The following is a 16,730-nucleotide window of genomic DNA, read 5'->3' on the forward strand; positions in this document are numbered from 1 at the left end:
CTAAATAATATTTAATAAGAACAACTGCAAGCACAAATACAGACTAGGGAACAGCAGGCTAGGCTACAGTGCTGCACAAATAAAAGATCTGAGGGTCACAGTAGTTTATAATCTGAATATGAGCCAAGAATGTGCTCTCGTTGCAAAAAACCAAGAGCATACTGGGTTGTATGAACAGGAATGTGACTTGCAAGTCAAAGGAAGCGATTCTCCTATTCTGTTCATCACTGGTGAGGCCTCACCTAGAGCTCTATGCCCAGTTTTGGGCCCTGCATTTCAAGAAAGAGGTGGACAAATTAGAAAGAGTCCAGCAGAGAGCAACCAAAATTACTAGGAAAAGCTGAAAGCACTAGGATTGTTTAGTCTGGAGAAGAGAAGACTGAGGTGGGATTTGATAATGGTCTTCTAATACCTGAAGGATGGTTATGAAGATGATGGATGTGGACTATTCTTGGTGGCTGCAGGAGATAGGACTAAGAGCAATGGTTCCCTTAAAATTGACGTGCAGTGACAGGGGAGCTCCCACACACAGACTATGCCTGTGAACTTTCCCAGGGTTAGAGTCTTTCAGGTTAGACAGAGACTACGCTACTCATCGGGCCCTCAGCGCCAAAAGGCTGAGCACCACTGATGCAGAAGGCAGGGCAGGGAAGCACCTTAAAGACTAACCATTAATATAGAGGCCAAGACACACTGCTGTAGTTCAGATTCCAACCAGGAGGGCCACGGGCTCAGCATGTACGTTGGCTAAAACAGTGTCAGAGCTTATGAATTGGGAGCGTGGGTGACTTGTGGTTCAAGGAAGCCCGCAGAGGTGCTTCTTGACAAACAAGGAGCATTGTCTGCAATGGTTATACAATTCCACACATGCGCACACACAGGTTTCATGTGTTAAAGTATGAGAGAGCAGAGTCACCAGACCAGAAAGGCAAGGTTCAGAAGTGGGAAAGGCTGGCAATGATTTCTAGGCAGGAAGTTCCTTACCAGGGAGCAGGCTGCTGGCGCTAGTTCAGAAACCTGAGGATCTATTAGCCCGCCAGCTCCAGCACCTTTGCACTGAGGTGTGTGTACCCAGTGGGCGAAAGGCATTTGGGAGCTCAACTGCCTCCTCTCACCCACAACACCTGCGCACGCACAGAGAGGCGCACAAAAGCGGAGTTGGCATGGTGAGCTAGCTCAAATGTGAATACAGACAGGCCAGTAGTTCTGCAGCCTGTTAGGGGGCAACCAGCACAGACCAGACTCAAAGCAGCAAGAAGTCTGTATCCTTCAGAAGTGCTTCACCTGGGCTGGGGAACCACTGCCCGAGCTCGCGTTCCAGCTTGCAGAGTTATTCATGAAGAAGGCTCTGATCTTTTGGACCATATGCTCCCTGTTGGGTAAGTACTGGCTTTTGCTTCTTTTCAACCAGAGGCTTTATTAACCTTGATCGTTCTGCTGTAGCAGGATTAGCCGAGCAAGGCTGGGTCCCACAGGACAGGTGGCAGTCGCTTGACTCGCTTGGAACGAGACACAGATAGTTAGCTCCTCTCCAGACTGCTTTTTATGCTCTCTGCAAACAGGGTTATTTGCTAGGTAGTTATTTCCACGGGGCCCCTGGAGTGTCCCGTGCTGTATGGATTCATAAACAGACGCCTTGATCCCTACCTTCCGGAGCTCCCGTGGGCTCGATCCCAAGCCTGTCAAAGTCAATGAAAGATAGCCACACTGACTTCATTAGGCTTTAGATCTGAGGCCAGGAAAGCAGGGAAATGCAGGGAAAGGGGCAAGAGAAAACGCTAGGGGCAGACGAGCCTTTCAGACCGGGGAACATTTGGGACTGAACCCTGCCCACATGGGCTCCTCCAGTACCCATGTTACCGCAGCTTTGTGATACAGCAGTGCCCTAGCCAGGATCGTTGTGCTAGACGCTGCTGACACACTTGGCATGGGGCTGAATGGCAGCGCCAGTCAGGGCAGAATTTGCTTGGTCTGAGGCCAGCTCCACTTCCTTATCATGCACTGTGAGTATGTTTCTTTGTTGCTTTGGCTGCGTCTTAGAGACATTTCTGTTTGCCGGCCACCTCCTTTCCATGGAACCACACCTTTCATGCCCTTGGTGATATGACAGCAATGTGCCCAAACCCATATAACCTGGCTATCAGGACTGAGCGCTGGATCCAGACCTTGTGCCTGGCTTCGCTTCACACATGCAGTGGTGTTTACGCGGGCAGAACCCTACTGACACACAGGCAGCTGGGGGTTAGGCATGAGACAGGAAGCAGGAACTGTTGTGTGTTAATCCCGGCTCTGCCACAAACTCGCTGTGATGTTTGGCCAGCCAGAAACTTCCCCTGAGCCTCAGTTTCCTCATCTATAAAATGGGTTTACCGCCAAATCGACAGCCGTGCAGGGGTTTATTTAGGCCAAATAGTTCCAAAGCACTCACCAATTCTGATGGCCTAATTTTTTCACACATGCCGAGAGCCCCCAGTGCAGTTGAACTGGGTGGGGGGAGGCTCTGGGTGATCAACAGTTCTGCAAACAGAGGGCACACTGAGTGTCTGGAACGGAGACGCCTGGGCTTACTGGCTGCTTTTGAAAATGTTGCCTTGCAGAGCTAAGACTGGCTTTCAGCTCTATTCTAACTCTAAAAACAACCCCCCAAATTTAGGAATGGTTTGGAATATATTCTGGCTACTTCTGCGTAGTTGGACGGGAAAGAAATTAAAATGGTATTGGGAACACAAAACAAAAAACAGTGATCTGCTTCAGATTTCAAAGAAAACTTCTCCATCCAAAATGCTCTCCTTTTTTTTAGGAGGTGCCTGTAACAGACCAATTTTAAAAAGTACAAGACTAAGTTTTAAAAGATGAGTAGGGATTTTTGGGTGCCCATCTTTAGAGGTTTTAAAGAAGCCTGAGTTTCAGCATGTGCTGAATACGTGCCCTCTGAAAATTAGGCCTCTCAAAAATGTCCCAGGTTTTGGGACCCAAAATCACCAACTACTTTTGAAAACACAGGCCACTACATCTAGGGGACCTGTGGAGGCATACTGTGTAAGTGATGCATCTCTGAGGAAGACAGACAAATGCAAGGGCCAAAATCAGCAAAACTGACTGCATTCCAGAATCTCAGGAGGAACAAATAAGCCGAAGGAAAACTTTGCATTGTAAGTTTGCAGGAGAGTAGCCCCAAGACAGGAGCCAAAAGGCATGGAAACATTTGTCTCAAAGCACTGTTCAAAGCCCAGAGGCTCGTGCCAGCGTTCTTCCTGGTTGATGCGCAGAGGCAGAGCCAACTTTTCTGAGCCCGTTCACCGGGGAGAACTGACTTCCATGGCTGCGAAGCCTAGGCTGGAGAAATCTCTGAGCCCAGGGAAGTCACCAGAATACACATGGGCAGAGAATTATCTGCCTTTATGCAGACACTCCCAGGCCAGAGTCCATTTTCAGGCTATTCAGTGATTCCTCTGAGTAACACGCTCTATAAAATCATCCTGTATTCAGCATTATAGACAATCCATGCTCCTCTCAGCACGCGAAGTTCATTGGCCTCTACCCTGGCCTAATGCTGATCCAGAGCCAAACCCCTGATGCTCAGCTCACCTCCAGTTAGTGTAAGCAAGAAAATCTCTAGTCCTCACTTATTAACTCACTGATACATACTGCATCCATGCCTGGGACAGCCTTTGAAGCCCATGTCAAAGCTGGAAGCCCCTGGGTTGTGGCATGGATCCTGCATTGTAGTAATAGCTCCTTTGTTCCCCTAGGCTGTCTGACTGCAGAGAGATTACCACTTCTGCTTCTCAGAAATGCAGAGTTTTATTCTACAAACTTCGAGAACATCCTGAAGTGGGAAACTGAAGGCGAGATACCTCCAGGCACAGTGTACAATGTCCAGTATAAACAGTACGTAGGGTTTGTGTCTTCCTTGGTGACTTGTTTGAATAGGTTGTGAGACCAATACTTCCTGAGAAAAAAGGCCTAAGCTAGAAAAGCAGGCTTGACTGCTAATTGCTGCTTGCTTTGCTGCCACCAAAATGGCTGTTTGGAACAGAACCTAAGCAAAGAACAGGGTCTTGGAGTTCATCTCAGCTGACAGGTGACATTATGTCAGGGATGGGCAATTATTTTGGGCGGAGGGCCACTTACTGAGTTTTGGCAACCCACTGAGGGCCGCGTGACAGGCAGCCCAGGGCAGATAAATATTAATTTTCTAAATTTTTTAGGGGCCCCGCAGGCCACAGCTGGCCTCCTGGCCACATTTTGCCCACCCTTGCCGTATGTTAAGAAAAGTCGCTAAGCTGCTCTGGAGACAAAAGTATGGCCCAGCTGAGAATGGGGATGGGCTGGAAGCTAGCAGCCAGTCCCAGTCCCTGTTCTGCCACTCACCTGGACCCTTCTCTCTGTATCCCAGTTACCTTATTGGTAAAATGCAAATAATACTGGTGACCTGCCTTTAACAAGTGATTTGAGCTACAGAGATGAGGAATGGACTGTAACAAGTAAAACATTGTTCGGGAGGGGAGACAGTTGGAAAACCTGGGCAAAAGCATGATTTCAGCAATACCCGGAAACTTAGCTTCATGAAATTGTGTGGTCCTTTTTCAGCCAATCCTAATGGGCACGTATCTTCTGCCTGTCAACCCCCAGAAGGGTTTAACAATGCACTCAGGAGGGATGTTTGAGAGCCAGATTTGAAACACGGCAAATAATTCTACCCCAGCTGCGCGCGCACGGACTTTGCATTATTGTCAGTTTTCCTGCAAGCCTGCTTTCTGCTCCCAGAGAAGAGCTTGTGTTTCTGTCCCGCTGTAACTGGATATGCCGTGCCTTCTCCAGCCCAGGGAGGGAGACTCCCTTGGCCTAACAGAGCTAGCAAAAAATTGCCAGGCAAAGTGATTCTTTGACACAAAGACTCCTTCAAAGGTCATATGTTGCTTCCCACAAACCATGAGAGTCCCTAGGATTCACAGGACCCAAGTGGCTCCTCTGCATCCTCTCCAGTGGCTTCTCTGCATTTTGCACAAATGGCAACAGAACATTTCAACATGATAATTTGGGGAAAAATTAGAAACAGGGCACATGAGTCCTGGCTCCCAGGCTACCTTCCACTGCAGGCTTGTAACAGCAAGCAACACCTTCTGCGCGCAGAACTCATGCAGCTTCCATAATCAGGCATGAGAAGTAAAGGGCAGCTCATTAAGTTTTTAGTACCCAGCTGTTCTTTAATTATAACAATCAATGCAAAAGCAGCAGGGAGCTGGAACAGCTGCCCTTGGATCAGGAGGAGGAGGGAAAGGCACCACTGCCTTTTGTTCAGAGGGAACTGAGAAGTAAGATAAGTCTGCCTTGAACAAATGACAATCTTAGGATCTGGGCCTGGTGGGATTATGCAGAGGCCCCAGGAGGGTGTTGGTTCCTGCTAGCTAGAGCCATCCTTTGCTTTTCATTCCATCCAGGAAGAGCACACATCAACTGCTGAAACTTCCTTAGTCTGATAAAGGGTTATAGAACCAGAAAGCTTCCCTAAAAATTGTTCTCCAACTATTTAGTTGGTCTAATAAAAGATATCAGATTCACCCAAAGAACCTTGTCATCCTTTGCTTTAAGCACCCCAAAACAATCTCCCACCTGCCCATATTCTGGGATGAGAACCACACGCTGCTCCTTTGCTAATGTCACTGCCCCGTATGCAGAAAAACCGCAACCCCTGGGTTCTGAGAACTACAGCTGCTTTACTTTGGGTTACATCTCAGGTCTGCCATCCCAAGAGCAGAGGCAGCTGGAGCTATGAGGGATCTGAAAACTAGGGACAGACATCCAAAAAGCCTGAGTCTGAAATGATTCATGGATTACCAGAACCTAGCAAACCAGCTGCCTGTGCTTGTGGGCATATAATTGGGGTCCAGCTGTGTCCTGGGCAGACTGCACACATCCAGTGAGACCTGTACAGTGCTTAAGGTCATTGTATGGCTAAGGGAACAATAAGGGTTTTTGTTTTGTTTCTGAAACACAGACAGATCAAAGAAAGACATTTATTTGCAGATCAGTCTGAAACTTTTTTCTCTGGCTTGTCTCACTAAAGTGAAAACCAAGAAAATGTTATTTTGGTGCAGATGAAAGAATCTTTTTCAGGCGTTTTTAGCCCTTTATTTTAAAATTAAATGTAGCTAAAATTAATCTGGAAATATGATGAATGAAATGCCAAATTGTTTCATTTAAAAATGTGGAAGCAACCTGTTCTTAAAAAGCACTTTACTTGCTGCAAAAACTTATTTTCCTTTTTTTTTTTTTTTTTTTTTTTTAACTCTTGGCCCAAGCCAGCACCGATAGCAAAGAGTTTCAGTGTAATGCAACTGCAATTTTTGGTGACTGAAGTATTCAGTTTGAAAAATGATACCTAGTTCAATACCTTTGCCGCAATGGAGTATGTGAACTCTGTGCCGCTGTGTTACTGGTGATTTGTAAATGCACCAGTGTCGGTAGAAGATGTAAGAAAAGTTCCTGGCTCTCATCAGAATCTGAAAAAAGGACTTTTAAAAGACCCAGAAATTATGCCCCAAGTATGCATACTGATTCATTCCTAGATGGCTCAAAACCACTTTGAGTCTGGAATCTGTGTCACCTGGGTCCTGGACTGGCTACTGACTTTGGGGTGAGTCATTTCCTTTCTGTGCCTCAGTCTGGCAGATTGAAAGCATTCACTTTGTCTTCTCTCAGGTATGGGGAGAAAAAATGGCTTAACAAAACCGAGTGCCAGAACATCTCACAGCCCTTTTGTAACCTCACGCATGAGACGGAAAACTTCACTGAGCGCTACTACGCCAGAGTGCAGGCCGTGGCGCCGAATGGCTACTCCTCGGACTGGGTCTGCTCCCAGAGATTTAAACCCGAAGAGCATAGTAAGTGGCTCTGTGGAATCCATGGGTGCTTGCAGGCTCCATCCTGCTGCCATCTGCAATGACATCAGTGTTGCAAGCCCAGATTCGTCCACAGGAACAGGATTGCCAGCTTTTCAACTCTGAAAGGGACTGTGCTGCTGGAGGTGGGGGGAGGAGGGGGCTGGGAGGATGAGAAGGTGCTAAGGCCTACCCTGAAGTTTGTAGCCAAAGTGATGCTGGAGAAAAGACATTTGTGGCCTGCTCTGAAGGAATAAAGCAGTGGTTCCCACACTAGAGATCACAGTCCCAAATGGGTCCTGAAATGCTACTGGAAAAATCAGGCTTGCACCACAAAATGTGGCTGCAAACCTAGGATTGGGGTTGCATACCCAGAAAGTTTGGGAACAGCTGGGAGACAGGAAATGTGAGGGACAACAAAGATGGGCTTGACGGGGAGCCTACAAGCAGCCAGTGATCTGTCCCTGGAGGCTGTGAGATAACAGAGCTTTTAGTGGTCAGGATCAGCAGCCAGACATGCTGCATGCTTCAAGTGCCAAACCCCAGAGTGCATCTCTGTCACTGATGTGCAGTTTAACCTTGGGCAAGTGCCTCAGTGTCTCCGTACTTCAGTTCTCCTTTTCCTAACACTGGGAGAATGATAACTATGTCTGGTTCATGGAGGCATTTGAACACAGTGCTTGGGAAGAAGACTGAGAGCCTTCCACAAACACACTATAAAAGAGCCACATGATAGCCTTAAGTATTAAAATATTCCTTTCACCAAAGCACAACACAGATGAATTTATACTATATATCAAGGTCATTCACTTGACTTTTTAAGGCTTGTGGTATCAAGGAGCCAATGCAGGCTGCTTTTAAATTATATGGTCATGAGCTGAATTAAACCTAACTGTTGGGTGTAACACCTGCACTTCATTAACCATAAGCATAAAATGCAGTCAAACTCCTTTGTGGGACAGAGCCACAGGCATGGCTTGTTTAGGAGTTAGTTATATAGGCCAAAGTGTGAAAGCCACACAGGGGTCTCAAGTCCATCTGACAGATCTAGATGGTACAACATTTTAGCCAGAAATAGTGATATTCACCAAACAGATGTGCCAGTAACTCGTCACCTTCAATCTCATTAAATTACTTTTCCTACTTTATCATTTCTAGCTAATATTGGGGCACCAGAGGTGAAGTATATTCCTAATGTTCGATCCATAAAGTTTCTCATTCAGCCTCCCTACACACCACTCAAAGATAAAGATGACCACCAGCTAACTGTTGAGGACATCTATAGAGCTGTTGAGTACCATGTGACAATTTTCAGCCAAAGCACCCAACAAGAGGTAAATCATGACTACTAACTTTTGGCTTTGGTAAAACCTAGCATGGATAAGACATCAAAATCAATGCATGGTGAATGGGGTTTCTGATAAACAAAAGAATTTTCAAAGAAGAGATCAGATCTGTCAATATTCCTTTCAAGTGTCAGTAACCCAAGCCCAACTTCCGGGCTTCCACATGAGAGCCAAAATGTGAAACTGTGCTCTGGTTTCATTGCCTCCAGGAAGTGAAATGCAAAAAGTGAACAGTTAAATCATGAAATAAAATACCGGGTGGTTCTAAATTTAGGAGTTATTGGTAAATGAGTCTGGTAAGGATTGCATTTATAAAGTTATGAGATGCATGTTGAATTTGGCAATTCAAATCGAGGTAGTTTTATAATTTAGCCTCTCTAAAATACAAACCTTGCTTTCCTTTTTTTCCTCTTTTTCTTTAAGCAGTGGACAAAGACTGAATGCAACAAAGAATTTGAAGTTTCCCACTTGGAACCAGACACCGGATATAATGGGACAATATATATCCAGCACTTGGAGAAAAAGAGCAAATCCCAAGTGTTTGAGGCTAGAACGCTGCCAGGTTAGGCTACGAAGTCTGCGCCTCTGAATTACAGGTTCCACTGAGATATCAAGTACACATTATGGGCAAGATTTTCTGCTGGTGTAAACTGGTATAGTTCCACTATAGTCATTGGGACTATATTGACTTTCCCAGCTTAGAATCTAGCTCTGTGAGTCTTTCAGGGCCACATACCTGTGGGTCCAGTACCTTAATACTGATTCCTATTGGCCTGGGCAAAGGTTGCACAAGCTGAGTTGTAAGGAAAAGGAAAAGAGGTTGATAGTGATCATGACCCTGATCCTATTGGCTTCAAGAAGTACAAGCCCAGTGATTCTACAGCTGTGATCAGAGGAACACTGCAGGCCTGTATAGCACTAGCTATTGGCCCAAAGAGCAGTAAATGGGTCCATGGTGCTGACCTATCTCCTCATTTCCCTTCGGACTGTCAAACTGGCCATGAAAGAAGCTAAAATAAATTAAATATTTACCTGCTGTTACTCTTGTATGTAAGTCATGACCGGAGTAGACTTGGGGACACTCCAAGGAAAGAAGATCATCCATGTGAACATAAATAGGAGTGGAGGTGATTGTAATGGGTGGACAGATGTGGTGTTCACAGGACACCCTCTTATTTAAGTAATGTTTTCATACTAAGTAATAATTGGTAGGGAGCATTGGTTAACCTTCTAATTCTCTGCCAGAGTTGTTTATTAGTTGGTCTAATTTATATACCTGTATGTCTCTTTGCTCCATTACCAAACGACAGTTTTAGCTCCTTGTTTCTCATCAGCCTCGTAAATCTTCTGGACTGTATTTTTAAGACTTTTGACTTTGGTGAATGAGATACAAAGAGTTTCACTTCCTTGATTGCTGCTTATCAGGGGCACATGAACATGAGCAACCAGATTATGGCTGTTATTCTCTGAACTGTATTCCAGAGTACCCACTAGTAAATGATTCATGGTTTTGTTTTTAAAATGTACTTTCACTTGGGGCAATAAGAGGTGGCTGTGGAGTGATGGGCATGTTCAGTCTAGAGGAGATGTTGCAACTGAGTTTTAAAAAAGAGAGCAATTGGTTATTCTTGGCAGCTCCTGAGAAACGAACAGGAAGTTTTGGTCATAATTAGCAATAATAGGGAGTCTAGTGTTTAATGGCACAATTAAGTCTTAAGAGTTCTAAACGTAAGAATCCTATTGGGCTAGATTGCCAATAAATTATTTCCAGTCTACGTCTCTGGAATTAGATGTTGTGGACTTCTTTTTCCCCACTGACCAGATAATACCTGGCTGCTCTACTGTTTTGGATCACTTATATTCGCTGCTGGAATGCTGTTTGCTGCAACATGTTATGTGATGTATATATATGTGAAACGACGTACTGCACAGCCAAAGTCTTTGGTAAGTGCCCTTAAGCCATGGCAGTAAATCCCTAAAATGCTTAATAGAATAATGACATCACCAACTGAGGAAGATAACTGTATAGCAGAAGTAACTGTATGAGGCATTTGTTAGTCTCCCATGGCAAGGCAGTCTGGTGAGCCTACACAGAAAAGATTTCTCTTTCTGTCATGGAGAAATGCAGACTACTAGGGTAACACAGATGTTAGCAGGTCTGAAAAATCTGAGTTAGGCTAGAAAGCTAAGGAAGCAGGTTTATTTTTCTGAGAAGAAGGCAGGCTTTGAGGTAAGCTGCCCGAAGATTTCAAAAATCAGGGTTTCCATTTTCATGTGTCTTTATAACCAGAATTTTCAAAAGCCCCTACTGACTCTGGGTGCCTGACTGGCCAGAATTTAAACAGACTTGATTTTAGGAAAAATGGGTGCTCACTACTTTCTGAAAATTGGGCACCATTAATGATATAGCAAGTTGTGGAGCTCAAAATGAAGGCACCCCAAATCACTAGCCCTAGTCACTTTTGAAATCCTTGGCCCACTTCCCTAGCCCTAGCCCAGAGCAGTACTGGTAGTCCTGTATGGTAAGCTAGTAGTCCTGCACTGGTAGTCCTGCAGGGCACTCCAGCTCCACGTTCTGGGGTTGAAGCGGAAAGGAAAGAATTTTCTCCTTCACATCCAGGATTGTGCAGTTGTTCCTCACTGTGAAGCAGGATGCTTGCCTTCTAGTGAAGCGTCACTGTGAGAGGTAGGATCCCAGAGCTACTGGGTCTGTGGATCAGATCCAGCAAAGCAGATCACAAGGTCCTATTAACATTTTTTCAAAGGGATTTTGCTCCAATATAAAGCAACCCCTGAAAATTCACAGGCTCAATGCAACTGATTTAACATCTGTCTTGCTACAGGATTTCAAAGGGATTCCACCCTTCCAGCCTCTCACACTCACAGTGGAGCATACTTCATGCAAACCTGCTTTGCTCACCTCAGATGTGCCATTACCAAGCATTAGCCAGTGTCTGGAGCAGCCACATTCATTTGGTTCACCAGAAACTGCCTATCAACAGCAAGGCAAAATGTCAGCATCCCAGCCCATCGCTCAGCTGCCTGACTGGGCCAGGGATTTTCCTTCCAAGGGAGTAACCGAGGACAGCTTACCATGTAAAGCAAAGAACAAACCTCTGGCCCTGACCTATGGGGTCTGCCTTGAAGACACAAACCAGACAGCGAAGGATGTTTCCCCTGAGAGGTTTGTCTGTGGCAAATTTATACTCCAGACTCCAAGCAGAACATCGTCTCAAGAAACGTACAGGGAGAAGAGCCCGGAGCTGGTGGAGAAAACGTTATGGGAGAGCAATGATATAAAGGAACCAGCATTCTTGCTGGGAAGCACAGGGCAAGCCCAGCAGCTTCAGTTCCAGATGAACAGGGAGGCAGCTGAGCTGTATGCGCCTCAGCTCCCTTTGTCTTTGCTGGAAGGAGGAGGAGGTTACAGACAGCAGACTGTGGAGCTGCTGCCGTTACTGTCCTCCATGACACTGGACACAAACTCTGTCCCAGAAACTGGATCTCTGTTGCCTTTACCCGCACCCTTTCACCTTTCGGTTGGTACCCGTGACGATCTCCCTGGAGAAGACAGCACACCGCGCAAGATGCTGTTAGATTCATTGTCACATTCAGAAGACAAACTGCCGCCCCCAGGCTTTCCGACAACATGTGCGCTAAGAAGAGCAAAGCAGTCAGGCAGCACTGCAACTCAGGCCCCTGGCTCAGCCCAGGACAGTGACATGTCCCTCACTATGTTCTTCAGAGACTTGGATTTAAAGCTACAGTGGGAGCGTGCACTGGATGAAAACACACTGGTCTATTAGCAAAGTGATGAATGATATATCTAAGAGTTAGATCCTGCCAACCTTATTTACGATAGTAGTGTCTTTTTCTGCACACAGTGCCACTGAAATAAATATAGCTGTGGAGTCGGGCACCGGTCAGCATGAATCTGTCACCAAGTTTCCACAGCGTGCTCATTATTATGCTATTATAGGCATATGTTTCTTTAATGTCATGGCTTCCAGGAACTCTCCATTATGTTTGCACTTTAATAATACCTCTGTATTTTTTAGACATTTCCAGATTCAAATTCAGCCCACTTTAAAACCCACAACAGGGCTGAAACTCCAACCCCAGACTCAGCAGTCTCAAAAAATGAGGGGAGTTTGGAGCAGAATCCACTTTGCAGAGTTAAGTCCTGTCTTTCAGCACCGAGCCCCAGATCTACATATGCCCAAACCTTGGGGAGATTCAGATGTAAAGGAGTGCAAGGCTCAAAACAAGCCTTGTTCAGATGGGCTCTCATGCGCCATCATTTTCTCAGATGCTGATAAGGGACATAACAGTTTTAGAGCGTGCAGATGGCTACTGTCCAAGGGGGATTGACCAGAGCACCTTGTGCAACCTCACATAAACAATGGCTAGTCCAAGGTACACTTGGCTAGGGTCAGCGTAACATCAGTTTAATACCTAGCACATCGTCCTCCCTCCTGAACCTGTAGAAGTGACTTAATTATCTGGTGTATATTCTCCAAGTTCAACGTTTGTGCCTTAAATGAGGACTGACCAGTGAAGACTAACTAAAGAAAGGAGGCGTCACAGGGACGGCTGCTGCTGCTGTACTGCTGGTTTGTTGCAACTGTTTCCATCAACACTCCTACATAAACATTTGCAAGAGGATACTCCAGTTAGTCTGTGTACAATGCAACCCCTTATCTCCAGCCAGCGTTTTCTTTCAGTAGATTTTTCCTGTTGCGTTTCCTTGCACTTCTCACTGGCCTGGGAAATGAAGTGAGGAGCTAATAATCAGTAGCATTAAGAACTGAAGCTAGAATGATACTGCACTGCACTTGTACCTCTCTTGTACAATATAAACAGTTTTTATGTTTTGTTCCTTTTATCAAGTAAATGAAGATTACTAATTTTCATAATAAGCCAAGATGGTCTTATCTTCATTTTATATGACTGCTGCGTTATCACCTGGTGTGTGCAATAGTTACAGTTCTAAAAACCACAAATGGGAAGGGTTTCATGCGATAAGACTCAAACTGGAAACACCTAAGCAGAGTTAACATAAGTGTCATGTTAAGCCACAGGCTCAGGGAACCAAGACCCTGGTACCCCAGCTTGAAGGGGCCACTAGACCCTTCAGCAGGGTGAGCACAGACACTGAAGGGTGCAAAATGAAGAGGGAACCACAAGACAAGCACACAGATGAGTCCAAAGCCGCATACTCAGGCACAATCCCTGTGATATCTGCCACATGATTAATTAACACACTGCCCAGGGCCTCCATAATCCTTAAAACAGCCAAACGCAATACAACCCCTGGGCCATGGCAGGTAAATACATAGTGTGCTGGCTGTCCAAATCCCTGCAATGCATAGGCAGCTCCTGGTCTGTTGTTGGTGGCAAGCCCTTGATTTGAGGATGATCGCTGCCACAGCTCATTGATGGGTGATTTAAGAGCCCAATCTTTGAGCCACAGATCCATCTGCAGAAGTTGCAGGTTTTTCTGCAGGGGGGGAAGGCAGGGATTCCTCTTTTTTTCCTTCTTCCATGATTTCTTCCCTGCTGGGGTCAGTTGGTAGCCAGCTCCTCCTAACTCTTGATGTTGGCATCCTTTTTTTGATGTATGCCTTCAATGTGTCCTTGTAGCGTTTCCTCTGGCCACCATGAGATCTCAGGCCATCAGTAAGCTGGGACTAGAGCACTCGTTTTGGGAGCTCAGAATCAGGCATCGCCACTTAACGTCTGGTCTAGCAAAGATGGTGCTTGAGGATCACCAACCCAATGCTGGTAACATCAAGGGCCTCAATCCAGCAGCTTTTCTCACTTAAAACAAACTGCAGCGAAGGAAGTAAACCGGAGGTATTCTGTACCTGAGGCCTGCAGAAGCCTAGGATTTGCTCCTTGCCAGAAGCAAACTAAATGGGAAATTTCACTTGCCCTGTAGGACACACAGAAGACCCTTTTTCAAAACAGAGAATAATTATTTTTCAAGTGGGAGACAAGGGAACTTGACTTGTGTTTTTAAGAAGTCTGAGGGGAAAGTCATTTGAATCCTGATGCTGATCAGTTTAATGAAGAAATGTGATCATTTTTATAGAAGTAAGCAAATCCTTTCTTTGGGTCCCAGGGGGCTTGCTCACTGAATTATCACAGTAGATGAAAGGCTCAATCAGGGGGAAGAGGCCAGTCTGTGTCATGGGTGCAAGTTTCTGTTTTCTCAGCCCAGAGGGAGCTGAGATCAAAAGTGAAATTCCACTTAACTCAGTGGGATTTTGCAATTCGATGCTAACCCTGGGGATTACCAGTGTTTATGATGGCAACAAGGGCATTTGAAAAAGGGAGGAAGGGGGGCAGTGGGCTCAGATGCAGTGAAATCTGAGATTGAATGGAAGCTGCACTTCTTAGGATGCCCTGAACAGCAGTTCTGGTCAAGACTGAGACCAGATCTCACTTGGATCATATCCTGAGCTCCTGCCCCCCCTCCGGCCCAAGTCTTTTCTAAACTCAAAGGAAGTTTTACTGGAGTAAAATCACTAGGATTTGACCCAGAAAAACTCATTTCACCTGGAAGTATAGTATCACCCTAAGAGGGTGTTACTATGTTGCCCATACTGTGTGAGAGTAGCTCGGAAGAGAAAAGGCAAAACCAGATTTAATCCAGAAGAGGGGCTCAGAAGAGAGTGGCCAGTGGTCATTCAAAGCAGGAACAGGAAGCAGAATGGGGCCAAGCAAACACTAGCAAAGCCCTTCTCTACTCCAGTCCTCCACCCAAAAGCTCTACTGAACAACTAAAAGCAACAGTGACACGCTGAAAAGCTGGTGGCACTTGGAGCAAGAACGTCAAAAGCAGATGACGGGCTCAGGGGCCAGGCCAATGCCCTTAGCAACCCCTCAGCTGAGAGGCGCATCAGTTGTCACAGGTCAGTGCCTAAGCTAGCTGGATTGTCATCGTGACACTATCCCACTATGCAGCAACGGTGCAAATAAATGATGGACGTGAGCACCAGAGCGATGGCAGGAGGGGAGTGAAGGCAACGATCGTGAGCGCAGCCTGGCTATCAGCCGCAGAAGACGTTTCCATTGTGCTGCCTTTGCTAATGCCACTCAATATCCTGGAGCTCATGCCCAATGTTGTTTCCATAACAACGCAGCTGGAGCTGGTTGGCGGACCCCAAGTCTTGGCGCCCCCAGCCTTGCGGCATGTGAATGTGATGTTTCCATGGAAAGGCCAAGATCCAAGAGGTAATGTTCCCCGCCAGCAGAGTCTGCATTTCAAACCAGTGATGTTGGCTCCTGTTTTCAGCGTGGCCTGAAGGCTGGGTATCGTGTGTCAGGAGCTTTCTGAGCAGAGATACTCAGGGAACAATCAAATACCAATGTCGTCATTCTGGCCAGTGTTGTGAAACAAAATGCCAGGCACAGGGTCAGCACGATGACACAGGAGAGAAGGAGGCCTCAGTGAGAGTATTCAGAAGATGCTGTTGAGAAATGCAGCATGTATAGGCTTTTCACATCCCTCTGCTATCTGTCTTGGGTACTTCCATGTCTCCTGCTGCTATAATAGCTGACCACCTCACCGTCTATAATGGACTAAGCCTTGCAAAGCCCTTGGCGGGTAGGGTAGTGCTACTATCCTTGTTTTCCAGGTGATGAACCGAGGCACAGAGAAACTTTAGGGACAGATTCTTAGAATGGATTTTGCTGCTGAAAGATGCAGAGAGGAGCCAGCAAGAGACTGTGATCTCTGCAACATCAGAGACCTACTAAATACCTTCAAGGATATCGTTCTACATGACTGGGCCAAAGTTACACAGGAAACCTGGGGGTGGGCAGGGCCTTCAGTTCAAGCTAGCATCCAGCTCCACATCCATCCTTTTCCCCTCTGTTATCCATCCTGGCAGAATAGGGCCCAATTAAATGGTAATGGATAGGAATCTGAGCTACAGTCCATTGAGGTCAACAGAAAGGATCTTTGCATCGGATCGTACAAAGAGGACTGTTTTACACCAGCCCCTGCTCTGCTTACAGCTTACTCGGTACATTATGACAAAGAACATCTTTTAGGCTCTGACGTGCTAAGTACATGCCAACATGCTTGTCTGCTGACTCACCTTATTAACTTAAAGGGAAGTGTTCTTTTGAAATTATACCCTTTAAGAGGGGCTGGAAGGGCTCTTTGACCTATTTAGTCTTCGTAAAGGTGTATTGTAAAATCCTCTTCTCGCTCCCTGTCTCCATTTACAAAATGGCTTTCCCATATTTCTTCTTTTTTCTCTTCTAGATAGATTAATAGCTTTGGTTGTTACAAAATCTGCCATGGAAAAACATCTGGGTAAAGCGCCAGTTACCTAGGTCTGTTCGCTCCCTTCTGTGCAAAGACAGCCCCAGACAAACAGAGTAGTTTCAACATAGTTTCAAAGGTCTTCTAATATAAGCAAGCTCTAGTTAACAAACTGGAGATGGCTTCACATTTACCTTGGCCTTTACAGATAAGAGAGTTTTG

The 16,730-nt window shown here is 45.9% G+C and overlaps 1 protein-coding gene across 2 annotated transcripts; it reads left to right on the forward strand.

Moving 5' to 3' along the window:
* The first annotated feature begins 949 nt into the window (after nucleotides 1-949).
* Nucleotides 950-13,137, forward strand: IL22RA1 (interleukin 22 receptor subunit alpha 1). Of its 2 annotated transcripts, none has more exons than XM_090058378.1 (7): nucleotides 950-1,379; nucleotides 3,753-3,891; nucleotides 6,706-6,887; nucleotides 8,043-8,218; nucleotides 8,654-8,792; nucleotides 10,053-10,174; nucleotides 11,074-13,137. In XM_090058378.1, exons 1-7 carry the CDS (start codon nucleotides 1,337-1,339, stop codon nucleotides 12,034-12,036), a joined length of 1,764 nt encoding a protein of 587 aa, XP_089914504.1. In that variant the 5' UTR covers nucleotides 950-1,336; the 3' UTR covers nucleotides 12,037-13,137. The 2 variants fall into 2 exon arrangements, with proteins under 2 accessions (XP_089914504.1, XP_089914505.1); XM_090058379.1 differs by having other exon boundaries at nucleotides 8,657-8,792.
* The last annotated feature ends 3,593 nt before the right edge of the window (nucleotides 13,138-16,730 follow it).

This window comes from Crocodylus siamensis, chromosome 7 (genome assembly GCF_052110815.1).
Source record: "Crocodylus siamensis isolate JL-2025a chromosome 7, ASM5211081v1, whole genome shotgun sequence".
NCBI lineage: Eukaryota > Metazoa > Chordata > Crocodylia > Crocodylidae > Crocodylus > Crocodylus siamensis.